The 21192-nt window shown below is 53.3% G+C and overlaps 3 protein-coding genes across 18 annotated transcripts; 2 read left to right on the top strand and 1 right to left on the bottom strand.

Annotated features, from left to right (window-relative positions):
- Positions 1-196: 196 nt before the first annotated feature.
- ALKBH6 (alkB homolog 6, nucleotide demethylase) lies at positions 197-5569 on the top strand. 11 transcript variants are annotated; one of them, XM_027079028.1, is made up of 7 exons: positions 197-277; positions 1068-1150; positions 1467-1535; positions 2874-2934; positions 3315-3466; positions 3671-3787; positions 4901-5327. In XM_027079028.1, the coding sequence occupies exons 2-7, from the start codon at positions 1070-1072 to the stop codon at positions 5162-5164; spliced, it is 744 nt and encodes a 247-aa protein (XP_026934829.1). In that variant the 5' UTR covers positions 197-277; positions 1068-1069; the 3' UTR covers positions 5165-5327. The 11 variants fall into 11 exon arrangements, with proteins under 11 accessions (XP_026934829.1, XP_026934824.1, XP_026934828.1 ...); XM_027079023.1 differs by having other exon boundaries at positions 212-277; positions 3294-3466; positions 4951-5569; XM_027079021.1 differs by having other exon boundaries at positions 222-951; positions 3294-3466; positions 4951-5569.
- A 116-nt stretch (positions 5570-5685) lies between these two features.
- On the top strand, positions 5686-9552 carry SYNE4 (spectrin repeat containing nuclear envelope family member 4). Of its 6 annotated transcripts, none has more exons than XM_027079016.1 (8): positions 5686-5872; positions 6174-6225; positions 6725-6865; positions 7098-7292; positions 7364-7612; positions 8402-8479; positions 9183-9241; positions 9334-9552. In XM_027079016.1, exons 1-8 carry the CDS (start codon positions 5745-5747, stop codon positions 9509-9511), a joined length of 1080 nt encoding a protein of 359 aa, XP_026934817.1. In that variant the 5' UTR covers positions 5686-5744; the 3' UTR covers positions 9512-9552. The 6 variants fall into 6 exon arrangements, with proteins under 6 accessions (XP_026934817.1, XP_026934816.1, XP_026934815.1 ...); XM_027079015.1 differs by having other exon boundaries at positions 6075-6225; positions 7098-7277; XM_027079014.1 differs by having other exon boundaries at positions 6075-6225.
- Positions 9553-13513: 3961 nt separating this feature from the next.
- On the bottom strand, positions 13514-16740 carry SDHAF1 (succinate dehydrogenase complex assembly factor 1). Its single transcript, XM_027079083.1, has one exon. The coding sequence runs from the start codon at positions 16641-16643 to the stop codon at positions 16287-16289; it is 357 nt and encodes a 118-aa protein (XP_026934884.1). The 5' UTR covers positions 16644-16740; the 3' UTR covers positions 13514-16286.
- Positions 16741-21192: the final 4452 nt, after the last annotated feature.

Below are 21192 nucleotides of genomic sequence, written 5' to 3'. Positions count from 1 at the left end.
TCGATTCTGGAGCTCTGATTGGTCGATGCCAGACGAAGACCCGTCTCTGAAGGGGCCCCAGTGGCTCAGAGGCCGGGAGGCACAGCCTGTCACCGAAGGAGGGCGAGGGGGCGGAACAACAGTGTGTGAGAGCGCCGATTGGGTGGAAGGAGGAGCCTTAGAGCCTTTGAGAATTCCCATTGGTCTGAGAATTCCTGCGTCGGCCATGTGGGTAGGAAGTGGCTGGGAAGGGAATGGGGGTGTTGAATTTGGATTTTGGAGGGGTCACTGGTGGACGGTCAGTTTGGGGCGCCGAGGGCGGAGATGGGGGTCCAAGAGGGCTGAGAGTGGGGATCCGGGGAAGCTCAGATGGGAGTCCGAGGAAGCTCAAAGTGTGGGGTTCTAGAAGACAGAGTCGGGGGAACCAAGGGGTTCAGGGAGGGAAGGTGTGAGAGGGGTCAGGCTCAGGGTCAAAGGTCCAAGGGGGCTGCAGGGAAGGGGCGCTCGGGAAGAGAAGTCTGAGGGGAGTCTAGAGTGGGGAGGATACAAGGAGACTGAAAATGGATGTGTCTGAGGAAGCTTAGATTGGGGGCACAAGCGTGCTCAGAATGGGGCGTCTGAAAAGGCTTGAGGCGGGAGGAGGGTCTATGAGGACCTCGAATATTGTTAGAGAGCCGGGCTCGGGATTGCAGGTCTGAAGTTTTTAGGATGAGGTCTCAAATGAAGGTGTTTAAAGGGGGTCTGGGGTGCAGCCCTGGGGGATACGTGTGGAGCTCTTAAGAAAGGCTCCCGGTGGAGTCTGAGGCTGTTCTCTGTAGAGGCTTGAGACGGCAGACGTGTGTAATTTGATGGGTATTTGGTGGATGGAGTCTGGGGGGAGTACTGTGGGTGCTCACTGTGTCTGGGCAGGGAGCCTAGGGGTGCACTGAGTGGCTTTTGAGATGCTGAGGACGTCTAGGTTTTCGAAACCAAGTGAGTTTCACTAGAGGGCTGAGGTGAGGCCCTGGCCCATGATGAGACCAGAAAGCTGGATCACAGCCTGCGGGTGGGAGGCTTGCTGATTTCAGCATGTTCTCGCCTCCCCACAGGAATGACCGGGTACACGGACTTGATGTCAATGGAGGATCAGGACGCCAGGGTTCCAGCTCTGGAACCATTCAGGGTGGAGCAGGTTGTCAGCACCGGGGGTGCAGAGGGTGAAGGTGGGAACTAGAGGGCGGGAGATAGAGTGGGGATAGGCAGGCTGACTCCTGGGTTTGTGGGCTGGGACTGCCCCCTCCCTCTCAATTCATCCTTACCCTCAGGGTCTAGCCCTACCCTCACCCCCACCTCCCCATCCCCCAAATAGCCATTGGTCCCTCAACTTAAGGCCCTGGCCTGTCTGGGGACATCCTGAGCTACGCTCCAGAGGAGGGGCTGCTCATGGATGGCAGCATTCCTGTGTGGGTCCAAAGGTCACACCTTCAGGGGGGATCTCTCTATCCTAGGCACCACCTGTAATCTACTATGTCCCCGACTTCATCTCCAAGGAAGAGGAGGAGTATTTGCTTCGACAGGTGACCTGTTTATCCCCTCTTCCCAGAACCCTCTTCAACCCCCAGTTCTCGTAGGAGAGCCCGAAAGGTCACAGTGAGGATTCTTGCAGGAGGGAGAGTGCCACCTGGCACCCATCCCTCACCACCTTCCCTATTCCTTTCTCAGTACCTGCTGGGGCCTGTCAGAAAGGGCTTTTCCCAGGAAGCTTAGGGGAAACCAAACTGATTCTTTTTTTTTTTTTTGGCCACGCCACGCGGCTTGTGGGATCTCATTCCCCTAGGGATTGAACCTGGGCCATGGCAATGAAAGTACCGAATCCTAACCACTAGACCACCAGGGAACTCCCCAAACTGATTCTTAGAAAGGTGGTGGTTATTATGGAGCTCAGACTCCCTGTACTAAGACAGCCCTATCCGGCTACCTTAGAGAGAAGGAGGTTATAACATAGGCTGAGATAGCCCAGTTCACTCCCTTGAGATTTGGGGCATGAAGAAGTTACAGTGTTCAGATTTCTGTGCTGAGATAACCCAGGCCTCAGAATGTTAAACGCTTCCCTATGCTGATAGCTCAGCATAGACCCAGAGTCCTGGGAACAAGGTTACCAAGCACAGACCACCTGTGTTAGATAGCCCAGTCTGTACTCTATTCTTAAGGTCTGGGGAAAGGAGAATTTTACGAAGCTCAGAGTCTGTGCACTGGGATAGTCCTTTGCAGCCCCAGAGCCTTGGTTATAGAGCACAGATCTTCCCTGTGCTATCCCAACTAGTCCTGTCTAGTTTGAGTCCCAGGAATGAGTTAGCTCCAAAACTCAGACTCTCATACTGAGACAGCCGCTTCCAGCCCCGTAACAATGAAGGAAATAAGGAGATTTCTTAGACTTTTTGAGATAACCCTTTTTAGACCCTTGGGGTCTTGGCAGTGGAGAATTTTCAACGTACTCTCTTGGCTATACTGAATAGCCCAGTTGAGCACGTTTTCTCCCCCAGGCAAGAGGAACAAGGAGGTTCCAGGACTCAGACTGTGCTGAGATAGCCCAGGAATCACGAAATTACAGAGTGCAGACTGTTTGCTGGGCTGAAAGAGCCCAACCCAGCCCAGAGCTCTGAGTAGACTCAGACCCTGATTGTGTAGCTCTGGTTCCCTCCCTCAATCCCTAGACACAGAGGGGCTTTGAGGCCAGCGGCCTCCACAGGGGGAAAGGGCAAGAACAAAATCCTGGGAACACTGTCTCGGAGAATGATCCCACAGACACTGAGATGACCCATTTCCACCCTAGGTGAAAACCCCTATGTTGGCCTGGGTGGGAGAATCAGAGAGGGTGGTCCTGGAAAAGGACTGACCCCCTTCCCACCTCCCAGGTCTTCAATGCCCCAAAACCAAAGTGGACCCAGCTCTCCGGGAGGAAGTTACAGAACTGGGGTAAGTGTCTCCGGCTGTGGGCATGGGTGATTTAGGGCTGGGGACTGGGGTAGGCAGCTCAGGTTGGATAGTCTCGGGACATTGAGGCGTCAGGGTGCGGGGGGGAGGTCCTTGAGGGTTCAAGGGGTCCCAAGGGCCAGGAGGATTCTCAGGGGTCAGTGGAGGTCCTGAGGGCTTAGGGATTTCCTGATGAGTTGGAGGGTATCTCTAGGGGTTTGGAGAAGTCAGGAAACCTTTGAAGGGTGGAGTGGTGATCTCCAAAGAGTTAGGGGTCCCCGAGGAGGTCAGAGTGCTACCAACCACTGGGATATCCCTAATGGGGGCTCCACATGCCAGAGCTCCTTGTTGGGTGCCCTCAGCACCCCATTTCCCTCCCCCAGGTGGGCTCCCCCATCCCCGGGGGATGGTTCCTGAGCGGCTGCCACCGTGGCTCCAGCGTTACGTGGACAAAGTGTCTGACCTCAGCCTTTTTGGGGGTCTCCCAGCCAACCACGTCCTTGTGAACCAGTATCTGCCTGGGGAGGGCATCATGGTAACCACACTCTCACCCCGACCCCCAGACCTCGGATCCATCATGGGGCAGGGCATCCTGTCGACCCACATCCACTCTCATTAAGCAGCCACATACCCCAAGCAAACACTCACCTCCCTGTCCCCAGCTGGGGAGCCCCGCTTTCACCTGAGGGTGGGGGTGTGTGGACTCCTGCCCTGTCCAGCCCTGGTACCCACTCCCCAGCCCCACGAGGATGGGCCACTGTACTACCCGACTGTCAGCACCATCAGCTTGGGCTCCCACACCATGCTGGACCTCTACGAGCCTCGGCAGCCAGAGGACGATGACCCTACAGAGCAGGTGGGCCCTGAGACATCGCCCCATATCCTCTAAGAGGCCCCATATCCTCTAAGAGGCCCCAATCCCACCTGCCTGCGGGGTACCCCTGATACCCTTCCAGACATCTTCCTCTGTCCCCTCATGGAGGGCACCCACATCCGCCCAGATGCCCAGCCCATCTGCCTGCAGGGTGCCCTAGAAATCATGATATCCACAGGTACCCCAGTACCCCCATCTGCTGAATGAATATCCTGACATCCTACAGATCCCCTGGCTCCATACATTCAGAGCGCTCCAATACCGCATGCAGGGCTCCCCAGTTCTCCAACTGATATCCTCAGCTACCCCAACACCAGCCACTCAGGGTTGTCGCTGACATCCTGTCAGACACCCTTTCAGTGGCCACTGCACAGGCACCCCAACACTGACTTCCTACCTCCCCCTCCACTAATGTGATCTGTCATGCAGGACACCCCCAGATTCTCCTTGGCACCTCAACACATGACTTGCTGCTCAAGGGCCCCCAGATATCCTGCCTCCCCTCTGTGTTGCTCATGACAGCAGCTTCCCTGACCTCTTTCTTTGTTGTATGTCTGACACCCCCTGGACACCCTGACACCAACTGCTCCTTTCGGCTGCCCTTTTTAATCCTACATGCTCCTAGATGCACTGACACCCCCTCCCACTCTGCTGGTGTCCTCAAAACATCCTGATATCCGCACATCCTCCCAGACCACACCTGTTCATCTCTTCCTCCCTTCCTGGCTTCAGCCAAGTCCTCAGCCCAGTTCCACTCAGTTTCCTGGGACCACTGATCCCTCGGTCCCAGCCCCAGCTCCTTGCAGAGCCCAGCTGCAGTTCCCTTAGGCCCTTAGACACCCCCATCTGCAGCCTAGTCCCTGCCGAGGGGCTGCTGACACCCCACCACCACCCCGTCTCCACTTCCCTGGAAGCCTGGCCCTGGCCCCCGCGGGATTTTCTCTCCAAAGCCTCGATCCCTAGGAGCACACTTGCCCCTCAGCCTTTGCCCCTGGGACTCGCTGACCCTCGCCCCTGAACCCCCAAACCCGCTGACCTCTCGCCCACCCCACTCCTAACTTCTGGGGACCCGCTAACCTTCAACCCGCCCCGCAGCCCCGGCCCCCGCCCCGGCCGGCCACCTCGCTGTTGCTTGAACCGCGCAGCCTGCTGGTGCTCCGTGGCACCGCCTACACGCGCCTCCTCCACGGCATCGCAGCCGCCAGCGTAGACGCGCTCGACGCCGCCTCCCTGCCGCGAAACGCAGCCGCTTGCCCCTCGGCGCAAGCCGGAGCCCGCTTGGTCCGCGGCACCCGCGTCTCGCTGACCATCCGCCGCGTACCCCGCGTGCTGCGCGCTGGCCTCCTGCTCAGCAAGTGACGCCAGGACCCAGGACCCGCTCGGATTCCCGAGCTCTCGCCTGCTCTGGACTGCTGGCTCCCTGTGGGCAGAGGCGGTTCCCCCCGGGTTATTTTCCCAGTACCTGTGAGGGAACCACAGGAAAAGGCCCCATTCCGAATAAACCACCAACAAAACAATCTTACTCTGGTTTTGGACATTTGGGGGTGGGGGGCCAGATGTTTGGGTACCTGAGGGGCGCTGCGTCCGGGACCTTAGATGGATGGTGTGGGCTGCCGAGGTCAGATGTTCGGGTCACAGAGTGGAGAAGAACCCAGGGCTCTTGAGGGGCAGGGTTATATCTGGAAACCCCTTAGGTGGGTGGGGTGAGCTTGGGAGGTTCAGCTACTGGTCCGCTGGGGAGGAAGGAGTTAAGTGGTGCTACTATCACCTGAGCTGGGCATCAAATTACCTGGGTCCAGGTTCCTCCTAGAAAGAGGTGGAGCTGAGCCTGCCCCTGGGCTTCTGGCTGCCTCAGGCCTGGGTGAGTCCTACTGAGGAAGTCTGGGAGGATAGGAAAAGGGCTTCTACTCACTGACTCTCTGTCCTCAGGCTCCCCAATATGGCCCTGCCCCCACGCCTGGGCCCTACACCCCCCTCAGAGCCCTTCAGCCACCCGCCTGGAGCCCCTAGGGAACTGAACACATCTGGATGCACCATCTGCTCCACCTCTGGAGAGGAGAGAATCAGGTACGAGCTGGGGCTTTTGAAACTGTGGTCCCCAAAGGGTGGAGGCAGTAGCAGGGGCCTTTTGAGGGTAGAAGGTATTGTAGCTAAGATCACCTGGGGACACGAGAGAGGTAACTGGGGACAGGGGTAGGGTAGGGTGGATAACGGGCACCTAGGCTCACCCAGGGGCCTGTCAATGCCGCCCCCCCCCCCACCATCCCAGGTCAGAACAGGCCCAGAAGCTGGGGCAGGACTCCTTGGACCCTCCCGAGCCCTTCCAGGGTGGGCCGAGGGGCACTGAGCTTGCTGCTGGCCTCCCCAGATTGCCAACGCCCCCTTCTCATGAGGACTCGGCTGGGGCCAAACACCGTGAGGTGAGCTGAGGTGAACTAGGCCCCTGTGCCAGCCCCTACTTCCTGTCTGTCTCCCAGGATCTGGCTTCCACACCGGGGATGAGGTGATGATTCTGGAAAAGTGTTGGGCATCTGTGTGGGGAGGGATGCTCTAGACAATGATTCTTTAACTATCACTATTCAGTATTTTACCAACTGAGAGAGAATTCTTTCATCATTGGCCCTGGTGTAGCCCCATTCCTCGTGGGGCTATCCAGCTCCATCACCCTCTCCCTCTCCAGAGCCCCAGGCCCTATACGTACAAGTTTCTAGGAGCCTTGAAAACCTGGAGAATTTGAACTAGAGGTTCTCAGGCCTGGCTCCACTGGGAAGTTTCTCTAGGTGGGAGCAACCCTGGTGCAGACCCAGAGATGGACTCTGCTGCAGAGAAGCACCCAGAGGGCAGGAGCCTGGGTGCAATGGGTGCGGGCCAGGCCTTGGTTGGCTCACTGGCTCTGACTCAGCCCCCTGTGTTCCCCAGCGCCCCATCTCTGGCTGGGGATTAGAGGCTGAGCAGGACAGCCTGCATCTTTGCCTTTTGGGGCTGGGCCTCCGGCTGCAGGACCTGGAGCAAGGCCTGGGGCCCTGGGCATCAGCCCAGAGCAGGATGGTCCAGCTGCAGGTGAGCAGTGGGAAGCCAAGACGTGGGAGGGTGGGCAGGGCCTCAGGAGTGGGTGCCAGCTTCCCAGGGTGGGAAATGGGTTTATTCCATGTTCCAGGTGTCTGGACGGCAGAGGGGGTGGGGATAATGACTCCAGGTCTCAGGTCTCTGGTGCCCCTGCTGTGTGTGTATGGAGGCGGGGGGTGGGGATGGGCTGGTGTGGTGTTGGTGATGTCCAACCATGTGTACCCAGGCCCTACAGGCAGACCTGCGTGGGGCAGCTGAGCGTTTAGATGCACTGCTGGTGTTCGGTGAGGGGCTGGCACAGCGGAGTGAGCCTCAGGCCCGGGCATCCCTGGAGCAGGTCCTGAGGGCCTTCAGAGCCCACCGAGACAGCATCCTCCGGCAGCTGTGGCGGCTGCAGGCCCAGCTGGTCAGCTACAGCCTGGTATGGCCCACCCTGGCGGTCCCTGGCGCAGGCGCCGATCCCAACCCTCATGACCTCTGTCCTCTGACCAGGTGTTTGAGGAGGCCAGCACACTGGAGCAGGACTTGGAGGTCGAGGGGGACTCAGACGGGCCAGGACCTGGTGGGGTCTGGGGGCCCTGGGCACCCAGTAGCCTCCCCACTCCCGCAGAGTTGGAGTGGGACCCGGCGGGGGACGTTGGGGATCTCGGGCCTTTGGGGCAAAGGACAGCCTGGACACCAGGGACTCCCTGTGAGCTGTGTGGCCGCAGGGGCCCCCAGGGCAGGGGACAAAGCCTTGAGGTGAGAGCAGGTGGGGTCACCTCCCCCCAGGCACCCAAGGGACCCTCTGTGTGTCTCCTAGCAGGGCCCTTTTTCCCTTTCGAGGAGGTCTTCATGGCTCTGTCTCTCCCGGTGTCTCTTTCGCTTTTGGTGTCTCAGTGGTCCCCTCCCTCATCCCTCTGCCTCTCTTGGCCTCCAGGTGTCTCTGTTGTACCTATATTTACTCATTTCCTCTCACTCTCCCCCTCACTTACCCCACCACAGCCACACTAGCCTCCTGGCTCTTCAAATATTCCAAATACACTCCCATCTCGAAGCTCCCAGAGGCACACCGAGCTCACCTCCTCACTTCATTCCATCCAGTCTCTCCTCAAATGTTACCTCTTCAGAGAGGCCTGCCCTGGCCTCCAAACATTATCACTCCTTATCCTCTTATTTTATTTCCTAACAGCACTTACCACATCTTGACATTATACATTTATTAACTTATGGTCTCTCTCTCTCCTACTAGAATATAAACTCAATGGACGCCAGGACTTTGCCTGTTTCCATGCTCACAGTGTCCCCAGCTCCTAGAATAGCACCTGGCATGTAACAGATGCTCATTAAATATTTGTTGAATGAATGAATAAATAATGTCTCTCTTCTCTTGGTTTCTTTGGCTCTGCCCCTCTCTTCATCTCTCCCTGAGATCTCTCTCTTCCCACAGAATCTAATCTCTGTGACACTTCCCCCCTCTTGGCCCTTCCCCAACTTTGTGTCTCTTTGTCACTGATTCTCCAAGGACCCCACTCCTCTCTCTCCCCACAGGACATGCTCATGTCAGGCCTCAGCCACCGGAAACACTTAACAGGTCACCGAAGACGGTCCCTGCTCCGGAAGTCTCAGGTGAGTTGGTCCTCGGCCAGGTGTATCACTCAGGAATGTTGACGGCAAGGGACAGCAACCCGACCCAAATTGAATTACACACAAAAAAGAGAATGCTGTTTTTTTCATGTAACTGAAAAGTCCAGGTGGTGTTGAATTCAAGACCTCAAATACTGTCAGGGCTCAGTCCCTCCCTGTCTTGGGCTCTACTTCTCCAAGGTGGATTCCTTCTCAGCAAAATGGCTGCCCCAGCAGCTACACACTCACTTCCCACTGGCTTACCCACCCCAGGAGGAGAGAGTGCCACTGACCTACGGCAGCCAAGTCCTAGGGCTGACTTCTGCTTCCCCAGCTTGGGTCATGGCCTACACCCTGAACCAATCACAGTAGCCAAGCTGATGGAGGGCTCTGGTTGGCCAGATCTGGGTCACATGCCTAACCATGGAGGTGGAGTTCTGAGTTCAGGAAAGTAGGGAGGTATGATACCCTTCTCCCCAAACTGAACCACTGTTACCAGGAAAAGGGAGACTGCTTGGAGGGCAGGCACTGACAGACATCCACTATACCTGGAGATATTCCAAGTCCATGTGGGGTCTTGGGGATGGAGGGAGTGCTAGGAAAGGAGGAGAAATAAGCCCAGCTCTGTAGGTCTGTGGGAGTAAGGTAAAGACCACATTAAATATCACTTCCACCCATTCTACTGCTGGCTGCTCTCTACCTTTAGGACAAGATGAGGCAAGCATCTCCCAATGTCCAGGATGTGATGCTGGAGGTAGACCCTGGGTGAGATGCCTGGGAGATGGGTCTGGGGGTGTGGGGGTAGGGCTCATGGTGGCAGCCCACCCATACATTGACCACTGCATTTCCCTTTGCAGATCCCCCACTCCTGCATCCAGGCGGCCCCTGACCTTCCTCCTCCTCCTCCTTTTCCTTCTGCTGGTGGGTGCCACATTGCTCCTGCCCATGTCAGGGGGCTCCTGCTGCTCTCCTGCCCGACTGGCCAGGACACCTTACCTGGTGCTCAGCTATGTCAATGGTCCTCCCCCAATCTGACTACACAGTCCAGACATATGTAATAAATGGTCACTGTCAAAGGATGTGTCTTAGTCTGTTCGGGCTGCTATAACAAAATAACATAGACTGGTGGCTTATAAACAATAGAAATTGATCTTTCACAGTTCTGGAGGTTGTAAAGTCCAAGATCAAGGTGCCTGTAGATTCAGTGTCTGATGAGGACCCACTTCCTGGTTCATAGACGGCTGTCTTTTCACTGTATCTGCACATAGAAGAAGGGGCAGAGAATCCTCTGGGGGGTCTCTTTTATAAGGGCACTAATCCCTTTCATGAGGGCTCCATCCTCATGACCTAATCACCTCCCAAAGGCCTCACCTCCTAATACTATCACTTTGGGGGTTGGGATTTCAACATATGAATTTTGAGGGGACACAAACATTCAGTCTATAGCAGGATATGTGGGGATATTGGGTGCTTGAGTACTGAGAATCTTGGGTATGGCCCTGGTACATCTGCACAGCCCCCTCCACAGATCCCTTTGCCTTGAGCACAGAACATGGAACTGAATCAGCCCATCTTGGGTTGGGTTCCCCCAGACCCTGAGACAAAGATTCAAGCACAGGTAGTTTTTTAGGGAGTTGATCCTAGGCAAATGGATAGGGGAATGGGAAGTGAGCCATGGAAAGGAGTTAATGAGCTGGTTGCTGCTCTGGGCACCTACAGTGCCATCCCCCTAGGGACCTCTGGGAGACTGTGAGACACACTCAAAGTTGTCCCACCCAAGAGGTGAAGAAGTTGTGGCATATATGTACCAGCTCCCATCTTTCATTGGTTAAGGACTATTCCTAGAGATATTAACTCCCCAGCACTTCCAGCCTCTCCTGCCTCAGGCAAAGAGGCACAGGTGCTTGCTACAGGATGCTAGAGGAGGGATGCAGGTATGCAGGAGGGGTGCAGGTGATGTTGGTGCTGGGTTGCCGACAGCACTTGCTATAGCCCCTGACCTGCATTCATCCACGTGCTCTGTTCAAACACTCCACGTGGTGGGCTCCCAGGCTGGCCATCACTGATGCACGACTGTGAAAGCCCCCTTCTCCCAGGTCATCATGCTGAATTGCCAGGCTTCAGTCCTGAAGTCCAGTCCCCAGCCCCAGGTGTCTAAGCTCATCCTCTCCCCAGAGCTTAAGGTATCAGGACAAGGGGTAGAGCAGAACCAGACTCAAGAACAGAGGCAGAAGCCCTGTGCTAGGCTCCTGGATGTGCACTTAAGACAGATCCCTTCTCCTTTAATTCTCACAACCACCTGATGATGTGGCCCCGCTTAACAGAATGGGAAACTGAGGCTCTAGACGGGAAGCCACCAGCCTGAGGCCACACAGGGAGCAAGTGACTGAAGCCAAATCCACACTGATTTAAAAAGAAATGGGAATTTGTTTTCGTGGGTAACTGAAAAGTTCAGGACTATAAGCACAGCTGGATCCAGAGGCTCAGTTCTTTCCTCTGTTTTGGCTTCACTCTTATGCAAGTGATCGCCAGAGTGCCCCTCAAAACCTCCAAGCCTACATCCCACCAATTTAGCAGCCAATAGGAGAGTTACTCTTCCCTTACAGTTCCAGCCAAGGACCCAAAGCCAGTGTCACATACTTCACTGGGGGCTGCAGTCAGCCTTGACTGAACCATGTGTACTGAAAACAGGGGGAGAAGTTGTTCTCCAAAAAAAATCAGGGAGCTGTCACCAGAAGGGGGGATGGACATTGAGGGAAGGGGGCAGGAAGCAGCAGATTCTGGGAGTGACTCCAAGTTCGGGGAGAAGTCAGGATGCAAACGTAGATCTGTTCTGTTTCAAATGCCAGGCCAGGTCCTATCCCTGAGGAGGCATGGTGTTCCTGGGGTTACCAGCAAATGGGACAGGCAGAGTCTTGGCAATATTGACCCAACCGATTGGGTAATGGAGCAAATCCATGCCATTCATTCATTCATTCATTTAATATTGACTGAGTCTGCTATGAACCAGGTCCTGGTCAAAGAGCAGGGCTATGATCGTGAACAAGTCAGGCTAAAATCCTGGTCCCTGTGGAGCTGACATTCTAGTGGGAGAAAACAACAGTAAGTAAAAGAAACAGGTAAAATACATAACAGGTCAGAGAGTGGTTAAGTGCTAAGGAGAAAACTAATGTGGGCAAAGGCAAAGGGGGAGGGGTACAATTAGGATGGTTGAAGAAAGAATCAGGGAGACAATTATATCATTATGCTATAATTAAGTCATTATACCAAATTGCAGTGAGAACACAAACCAGGAGGACTCCTAGAGGGATGCTGTCCAACAGAAATATAATGTGAACCACAAATATAATTTTAAATTTCCTAGCTGTCACAGTAAAACCGTAGAAACAGGTGAAATTAATTTTAATTTAATTTATACTCTAACGCAACATATCCAAAATATTATCATTTCGATATGTAATCAATATAAAAATAATGAGGTATTTTACAATCCTTTTTTCTTACTAAGTCTTTGAAGTCTGGTATGTGTTTTATACTTTATAGCACATCTCAATTCAAATGCTTAATTTTCAACACATAAAATGAAATGTAGTGCTACCAAAACAATACAGCTGTGTTTAATGTCAAAATATTTTACACTACTACAGTTTAAAATTTTAAGTTACTTAAAATTTATAAAGTTAAAAAAAATTCCCCAGTTGCACTAATCACATTTCAAATACTCAAGTCACAGGTACTTCCCAGATACCATACTGGACAGTACAGGCCTGGAGGAAGAGCATTCTAGGTAGAGGGGACAGCAAGTGAAAAGGCCCTGAGGTAGAAGTGTGCCTGGCGCGTGGGAAAGCCAGTGTGGTTGGAGTGCGAGAATGGAAGGAGGTAAGGTGAGAGAGGCAGTAGGGCCAGATCAGGTGAGGCCTTGTGGACCACAGTGAGGACTTCTAGTTTGAGTAAGATGGGCACTGGAGGGGCTTTTGTTGTGTCAGCTTTCATTCTGATAATTTTTGAACTTGTACAAAAGGAGAAAGAACAGCATTACAAGTCCTCGTGAACTCATCACTGGCTCCAAATATTATCAACTCAGGGCCAATCCCGTTTAATGCTCCCAGGTGCTCACTCCCCTCTTCCTAGATTACTACTTTGAAGTCAATTCTAGACATTGTATCTTTCTATTCACCAGCAATTCATGGACCATCTCCAGAAGATCGATTCTGTTTTAAAATTTAATCACGGAATTCCCTGGCGGTCCAGTGGTTAAGACTCCATGCTTTCATTGCCGAGCTTGCAGGTTCGATCCCTGGTCGGGGAACTTAAGATCCCACAAGCTGTGCTGCGCGTGCCCCCCCCCAACACCCCTGCAAAAAATCCAGTCACAACGCTCTTACTACTATAAAAAAAATTCTAGTCATTCCTCTACATCACTTACACCTAGGATGTCACTATTTGAGGGAGGGAGCTGAGCAGGAGTGCTGGGAATTTGAGGGTGTGGCTGGCTCCTCATCCTCATCAGGTACTGTGAGTTTCCCAGAATTCCCCAAGGCCCCACTGGGCCACCTCATGCACCTGGTCGCCCCTTTGGGACCACTAAGCTTGTGACCCAAGACAGGAACATATTCTAGTGACCCATCACTCCCAATAGGGTGGAGATCAGAATCTGTAAGGGAGAGCAGATGTTATTATTTCAAAGGTCAGAACTTTAATTTAAATTGATTGTTAAATCTGCGAAGAAGGTATGCATGAGAGATTTATAAAGTCTCAGAAGATGCAGGCTTTACTCTTCTCCAATCTCTTGTAAAAATGTATCCTCTGTGTGAAGATCTCTGGTGCCCAAAGAGGAATGACCAGTGATATGACCATTGTCTTTTTTGTAACTTTTTGTTTTGTTTCAAATTACTGAAAAGCTTTAAGACAAGTACAACAAACCCCCATATACCCTTTACCCACATTCACATAAAATGTTAACATTTTACCCCATGGGCTTCACCATTCACACTCTCACTAATATATATGTGCACATAATTTGGAACCATTTGAGAGTAAGTTGTAGACATGACACTTTTAATTCCTAAATATTTCAGTGTATAGTTCTTAAGATCAAAAGTACAGATCTTATACAACTAGAGTACAGTTATTGGAATCAGGAAATTTAAAAACTCAATTCAAGTCTATTATTAACCCACAATCCATATTCCAAGTTATTCCAAGCCCCTTAAGTCCTTTATAGCAATTTTCTTAGATCAGGAGATTCTTTTAACAGACAGGTTGAGAGGCACTGACCCTGTGCCTTAGAAGAGTGAAAAACACAGCAGCAGACACAGAGATTACCAACGGGGGGGGCTTTAACGTCAGCACTGAAGTGAGGTGGTTTATTTGGGATGTGATCCCAGGAGGCAGGAGTTAGGGAGTGGGGAGAGTGAGACAGGGCAGGGGAAAATCAAAAAACGTGCTCATGGAGTGATAGCCACTGTGAGCAACTGGGGCTCAGTCCCATGGGGGCACCTTGTAGAATACATTTCATTTGTCCCACCAGACAACAGGCACTTATCCAGTGACTGCTGTCCCCCACAGGCTGTAGTTTGCTCCTAAGGGTATTAACCCACTCCCCATAATTCCCCGAAAGCCCTCAAGCAGAGAAGCAGAGATGCAGGGGCTCAGAGCAGGAAGCTGGCTGCCTCTTGGGAACCCTCCTCTGCAGCTACAAGTGGGGTTGGGACATCGTCACCTGCTGCCACATGTATTTAATTCACTGTATCATTATAACAGCCACAGGAGGGAGGCACTATTAGTATGCCCATTTTGCAGATAAGGGTGTTGAGGCACAAAGAGGTTAAATCACTTGCCTCCGATCATGTAATCAGTAAGTATTGAAACTGCGATTCAAACCTAGGCATTCCAGTTCCAGGGTCCATGCTCTTAATCACTGCTCACTCACCTACAACCTCCTCCCTCAAATCAGGCAATCCCCTCCCTCATCCTCTCTACCAGACAAACTCCATTCCTCTGTAATACCCGAGTGAATGTCTCCCTTCCTGACTGGGATACCCAGCCCCAATGAGAACTCAATCATTGCCTGCAGCCCTGCCAGAAGCTCCCATCCTGGAGCTTATTAAGGCTCAAGATCTTGGAGCCAGGAGTGAGCAAGAGGAAGAGGAGGGAGATGCAGGTGGAGAGGTAATGGGGGCTGGATAGGTAGGACTCAACCCCTTAAGCCACTTTCAAGACTTTGGCTTTTACTCCAAAATGGAGTCAGGCCAGGATTAACAGCATCACCCTGGCCAAAGAAACTGAGACAGAGAGACGAACATGGCCGTGGAGGTCAAGCACCAACCAGAGACAAAGCTGAAGTAGAAGTCACTTGCGCGAACAGCACAGCCTGTGCTCTGGGGCACTCCAGGCCCCAGCATTTCTCCCCTCGCCCTCTCCAGGCCTTTACCCACACTGGTCCCCCTGCTTGGAAGCCTATCCCTACATTCTGGCAAACACTTTATAATTCTTTAAACTGCACCCCAACTTTATTACTATTTGGGTTCCTGCCTCCCCCACTGGGATTGGGGCCGAGACTGTGTTCTCTTCTGTCCGTACTACCTTTGATCTGAGGTCTGGGCTCCTTTCCTGAGGTCCTCCTCCTCCTCTCAACTGCATTCAACTTTCCACTTATATAACCGACATCAGTGCAAATACAGCTGAGGGCTGCAAAGTGCAGTACTCCAGAGAATACCTAGGGCAGGTCTATGGGGGGAGGTATGCCTGTGGCCTTTGGGTCCACCTCTCCTCCCCAACCCCTCAGCCTTGCTAACAAAAATCCCAGCTTGTAGCTGAGGCTGGACTCCTCAGCCAGGTTTGAGGGCCCCACTACTACCTCAGGGGTTACCAGCCAGGTCTCCTCAGCTCCACTATTCCTCTCCTGCCTCATTACCCTCCATTAAGGAGTCTACTGGGGCTTCTTTGGAGTCAAGCCAGGCTGGGTCCCCTCCATGGATCTGCCCAGGAGAGAGAACTATGCTGCTCCAACCAATCTGCCATTCTAGAGGGCTCCAGAGGGGAAGAGACAGCTCCCCACACCCATCCCTTGCCAGAGGGTCACTAGTTGGTGTGTGTGTGTGTGTGCCTCTTCAAAAATCCCCCCAAACATTAAATCTTTAAGACCACCAACAGGGAAGTAAGCACATCCCCAATTTTATTGCCTTTTTGTCCAACAGTCCTGAGCAGGGAAAGGGGCAGGAATCGGGAGTCCCCCTCAGAAGTATCACGTAGAGGTCTTGAGGGGGTCTTTAACTGATTAGCTGGGGTGAGAGACTCCCTACCCGCTTCCTCATCGATCCTAGTTTGTCACAATGGGCGAAAGATTTTTCTAAGGGGATTTCAGGCTTCTCACCGGCCATCAGGGCATCTTCCCAAACTCCTCAGCAAAAAAGTCTGCTCTCCTCATAGTTACAACGAAGGGAGTCTCCTTGAGGAGCCAGGAGTGGTGTGTTCTCCCGGGTCTAGAGAAGGGCGTGTCTGTCTCTGTCCAACAGCGGGGCGTCCTGGTTCCCCAAGGCCTTCGGGTAAGTAGCTCTCAGCTTGACAGTCCAGCCAGCCGGCGACCCAGGCTGCCCCAAGCCCTCATGGGTAAGTTTGACCCGTTACCATACATCGGGCAAAGTCGGGCATCTCTCGCCATCGCATCCTACGTCGCCAGGAGGGCTCTTCAATTCCCCCAATCTGTCGATCTGGTCTCTCAAGATCTCTCACCTTCCATCAGGCCGGTTCCCCGGTCCCCCCACGCAGTCAGGCGGGCCCCCGGTTCCCCTGAGCCACCGGGTGACGGTCACCGTCCATCCGGCGCGGTCTTCGGTACCCCCATGCTGTCCAGCGGTCTCCTTGGGCCGTCACCTTCGTCAGGTGGGGTCCCTGGGGCCCCCGCGCCGGGGGACTCCTCAGTCGGGCCCCGCGTACTCACAAAGGCACCCATGGCCGTGGCGTGACCCGAGCGTAGCAGCTGAAGCTGGCGCCGTCCGCGGCGGTACAGGTACTCGATGCGCAGTACGTCGGAGCGTGGCAGGCGGGCGTGCTGCCGGAACTCGGCCCGCACCCGCGACTCGGCGCCCGGCTTTCCGTGCCCGGCGCGTAGCAACTCGCGGTACAGACTCAGAACTTGTCTCTGAAGCCGGCTGTGCCGGCTCATGGTAGCAGCTGGGCCGCGGGCTCACACAGCGGACGCCCCACCGAGTGGCGCGGCAGAACAGTTGGGAGAAGTGGTGAAACGCGACAACTGACGCTTCCGCCACCCACCCCCAGCTTTGCGGCGCCGTCGCGTCCCATAGGTTGTCGCTGCTGCTACGTCACAATGTTGTGAGTAAGGGGCGGAGCTTCTGGTTCACTGGCCCGCCCCACAGGAAATCAGTGTACTTTAGAGGACGGTACTTCTGAGGGCCTGGATGAGGAGGGCGCTAGGCGCTGAGGCTCTTAGGTTTGGGGTCGGAAGGGACCAGGGGATCCTGACCTGACTCTTGGGTCCTGCGAGTGGAGAGAGCTAGAGGTTGGAGCCCTTGTGTGTCTCAGGGCTCTGGGGGCACTGGGAGAGAGAAGACAGGCACAGGCATGCTTTTGTCCTCATTTATTAAAGCAATCTCGGGAAGCTCCATGCGTTCCCACCCGCAGAGCAGGTGTGCGTCGAGGGTCCCAATCCTGGGGACGGGCAGAGGGACGGGGTCACGCGGTGAAGTGTTGGGTCACAGCCGGCAGGACAAGCTTCTCGGTGCTGAGAAGATGGCGTGAGAGATGGTGTGGGCTGTAAGCCCCCAGACGCAGCCTGTAGCGCAGGTAGTTGGGCTCTTAGCGCCCTCTACCGACATGAGTCGGGTCCGAGGGTAGGAGAGGGAGCGGCCTCCCCAGCTGTTGAAGTCCAGAGTCCAGCCCACATGGCACATTTCGACTAGGCTGGCACCCCGATATCCAGGGAGTATCAGGTCAGCCTCAATTCCGTTAGAGTCCCCGCAGGCTACGCGGAGGCGTACTCGTAGGGCTGGGAGGCCTGCAATGCCACGACCCCCTCGGACCCTACCAGCACCCGGAGCGTGGGGGGCCGCTGGACAATAACCCGGAACCCTCCGCGCAGCGTGCGACCACGACCCGGCACACCTGGGCGGCGAGCTGCGCTGGGCGTGGGTTCTTATGCTAGAAGGGGGGCGGGTCAGGGACTGGGGAGAGGGTCGGAGTTTGGGAGTCAAACGGGAGATCTGAAACCGCTATGAATCCCCTCGGTGTCTCTATCAGAAATACATATCCAGGTCTTTGCTAGAGGAATAAGGTCTGGGATTTGCTTTAAAATCCTCCAGCACAAACAAAACAAAAAGAGCGAGAGGAGGTGCTTCCCTGGTGGTGCAGTGGTTGAGGGTCCCCCTGCCGATGCAGGGGACACGGGTTCGTGCCCCGGTCCGGGAGGATCCCACATGCCGCGGAGCGACAAAGAGTGAGAGGAAAAGAAAGCAAGAGTGGCAAAATATTTGTAACTGTAATGGGGTTTCATAACACTATTCTCTCTTCTTTTGTGATGTTTGAAATTTTCCGTAATAAACACTTTCTTAAAAGGGAGATTTAGAGAGAGAGAAAAAAAAGCCTTTGGATCCTGTCACATCTCTCTCACCTGTGTCTTCGTAATCTAGTAACTGTTTACTGAGCACTACTCTGTGTCAGGCACTCTTTCAAGTGCTTTACTATTTTATTTATAAGATAATGTATGACACAGTATGTTAATAAAATATGCAATATACTATGATGCTATTTTAATATCTTGTCACCTAATTTATATTATGTAATACATTTAAGTTTTGGCTGTGCCCGATCAGGGATCAAACCTGCGCTCACTGCATTGGGAGGCAGAGTCTTAACCACTGGACTGCCAGGGAAGTCCCTAAACACTTGATATTTTAAGTGACATTAAATCCTCACCAACACTCTGACAAGGTAGATCTGCAGGACCATATGCCTCTTGCCTCTTAGGAAACCAAGGCCAGAGAAGTAACATAGCCTGCCCAGGTTCACATAGCTGGTAAGTGGCAGAGCCAGGTTTCAAACCCCAGGGATCTGATTTTATGGCCTGTGTTTTTAACCACTCTGCTATACATACTGCCTCACCAAAGATAATATAAAAATGGCTGCAAGAGCAATCACAGCCTATACTTACTGGGCACTTACTTATACCAAGCACTTAATTTTTTAAAAAATTTATTTATTTATTTTTGGCTGCGTTGGGTCTTCGTTGCTGGCGCCAGCTTTCTCTGGTTGTGGAGAGTGGGGGCTACGAGTGGGGGCTACTCTTTGTTGTGGTGTGTGGGCTTATCGTGGTGGCTTCTCTTGTTGTGGAGCACGGGCTCTAGGTGTGTAGGCTTCAGTAGTTGTGGCACGCGGGCTCAGTAGTTGTGGCTCCCGGGCTTAGTTGCTCCATGACATGTGGGATCTTCCCAGACCAGGGATCGAACCCGTGTCCCCCACATTGGCAGGCAGATTCTTATCCACTGCGCCACCACAGAAGTCCCCCAAGCACTTTATATGTATCTTCACAGCTACCCTATGTGGTGGGCACCACTCTTATCACCACTTTTTGTGGATGAGCAAACCGAGGCACAGAGAGAGGTTGAGTCACTTACCCAAAGTTACACTAGAAGTTTAAGAGACATAGTGGGGGTTTCTTGATCCTTTAACCAAAGGTTCTGGCTTAGTTTACCTGCCAGGTTGTGGCAGATACCCAGCTGTTCTCTTGCTGGCCCATCCTCCCACTCCTACAATTAACCTTGAACTCACTGATGTTTCTATTTCTCATCATGAGATTTCAGGTTTGTTTTCCTCTTACTTAGAAATACTATCCATTTTGCCTGCCCAAATTTCAATTCTCCTGTTGCTCTCCTGCTTCCAAGTTCCTTGGGGAGCCATGCATCCTCCACCCTGGCATCTCTCCCTGCTGGATTTCCAACCTCTCCTTGTCTGGCTTCTTCCCATCAGCACTTAAACATCCCTGAGTTTCTCCCATCTCAAAATCATCATCATCATCATCGTCATCATCATCAATTCTAAGATACCTTTGCCCTCTGGAACTTTCTAGCTGATCTTTATTCTCCCCTTTCTGCATGGACAACTTGTCAAGAGAGGTGTCTATACCTGCTGTCTCCAGCTGTCTCATTCCTCAACCCTGCAATCCAGGAGCTGACCCCTGCTGTGTTGTGGGATAGAAGGAGCCTGTGTTCCTGACGTGGAGGAAACAAACTGGTTATACTTGGATTGTTCATGAGAAATAAGCTTTTATCAAGTTTAAGCCACTGTAATGTTGAGCCTCTGTTACAGCATTTGGATGTAGAGCCTACTTAATATAGATGCTAACACAGAAAAAGGAAAAGGCAGGGATGAAAGATGGAAACTTGAGTCCTAGTGACATTATTTGGGTTCCTGAATCCAGCCATGTCTGAAGGCCTCAACTTTACACAAATAAAAGGATATAAATTCCCTGTTGTATTTAAGATAGTTGGCATCATTTTCTGTCAGTTACAGCTGAAAGTCTTACTGATATGGTGTGTTTCAGGGAACATTTTATGATGAGGTACGGGAGACTCTGTGCCTACCCACCCAGGCCTGGAGGCCTCTCTGACAGGGATGTCGCATCCACTGTGGAAGCAGCCACAGTGGTCCTGGGATACACAGTCTGTGCCATCAAACATGAGGCCAGGGTCACACTCACGGCCCTCATGGCATTGGGTAGAACAGTGAGCAGGGCTGAGAGGTGGGACACAGCCCCCATGACAGGTCCATGCACAGATGCTGTAGTGGCTTCAGGTGGACAAGTCAGGGCTGCAGGTGGATGGCAAAGGTGAGTGCTTGGTACTCAAGTTTCCTTTTCCAGTCCTACTGCCTCCTGCATCCAGTCAGGCTAGCTTCCCATTGGTGTTTTCCAACCTCCACAACTTTGCAATTACAGTTTCCTTTCCCTTGGATGCCCCTCCCACACACTCTCCAGCCAATTCCATCTATGTCAGGTCTTCTCTGATCTCCATCAGGAGAGAGGGCTCTTCCTGCCAGCCCACAACCTGCCCGGCATGCATCCCAGACCCAGCCAGAGCACTCACAGCAAAGTTGGGGACCCCTCCAGGGTATCACGGGGATCCCAGCCTCCTGGCGAGCCTGCAGTGTAGGCTGTGGGGCAAAGGGGAGACAGATAGTGAGAAAAAGAGACAGGCACAAAAAACAGAAAGACCTTGTTAAACTGCTGTCCCTCCAGGTCTGGCTGCTTCTTCAAACGTAGTCTTAACTCTTCAAGTCCCACCCTTCTTCGCCTGGCCCCCGCTCAACCAGGCCTAAACTTCTCCATTGGTCCTCCAGCATCCGTCCTCTGGTGGCCCAAATCTGAGTTTCCAGAGCTTCACCCACTATCTCCAGCCAGCCCCACACACTCACAGCAGAATTCAGGCGTCCTCCAGGGCCCAGGCGCACGCCCAGAGCCTGACAGGTGACAATGTAGGCGACCAGGGCTTGGTCGACTGTGCAGAGGACGCCGTGGGGCGCACACGTAGGGCAGGCATCCCCGGCGGTAGGCGAGGAGGCGGCAGCTGTGAATGAAGGGTGGTGATTCCAGAATTCCAACCACCTCCAGCGAGGGAATGCCGGAGGGGAGAACAGCCAGGGAAGGGGGTAGTGGCTGTCAGCAGACATTCTTGGAAATGTCTATGAAGGATCAGAGAGGGATC

Source organism: Aethalodelphis obliquidens, unplaced genomic scaffold, assembly GCF_003676395.1.
Source record: "Aethalodelphis obliquidens isolate GAN/ISIS:26980383/991018 unplaced genomic scaffold, ASM367639v1 scaffold43, whole genome shotgun sequence".
Taxonomy (NCBI): Eukaryota; Metazoa; Chordata; class Mammalia; order Artiodactyla; family Delphinidae; genus Aethalodelphis; species Aethalodelphis obliquidens.
This window is presented reverse-complemented; position numbering and strand designations above follow the sequence as displayed.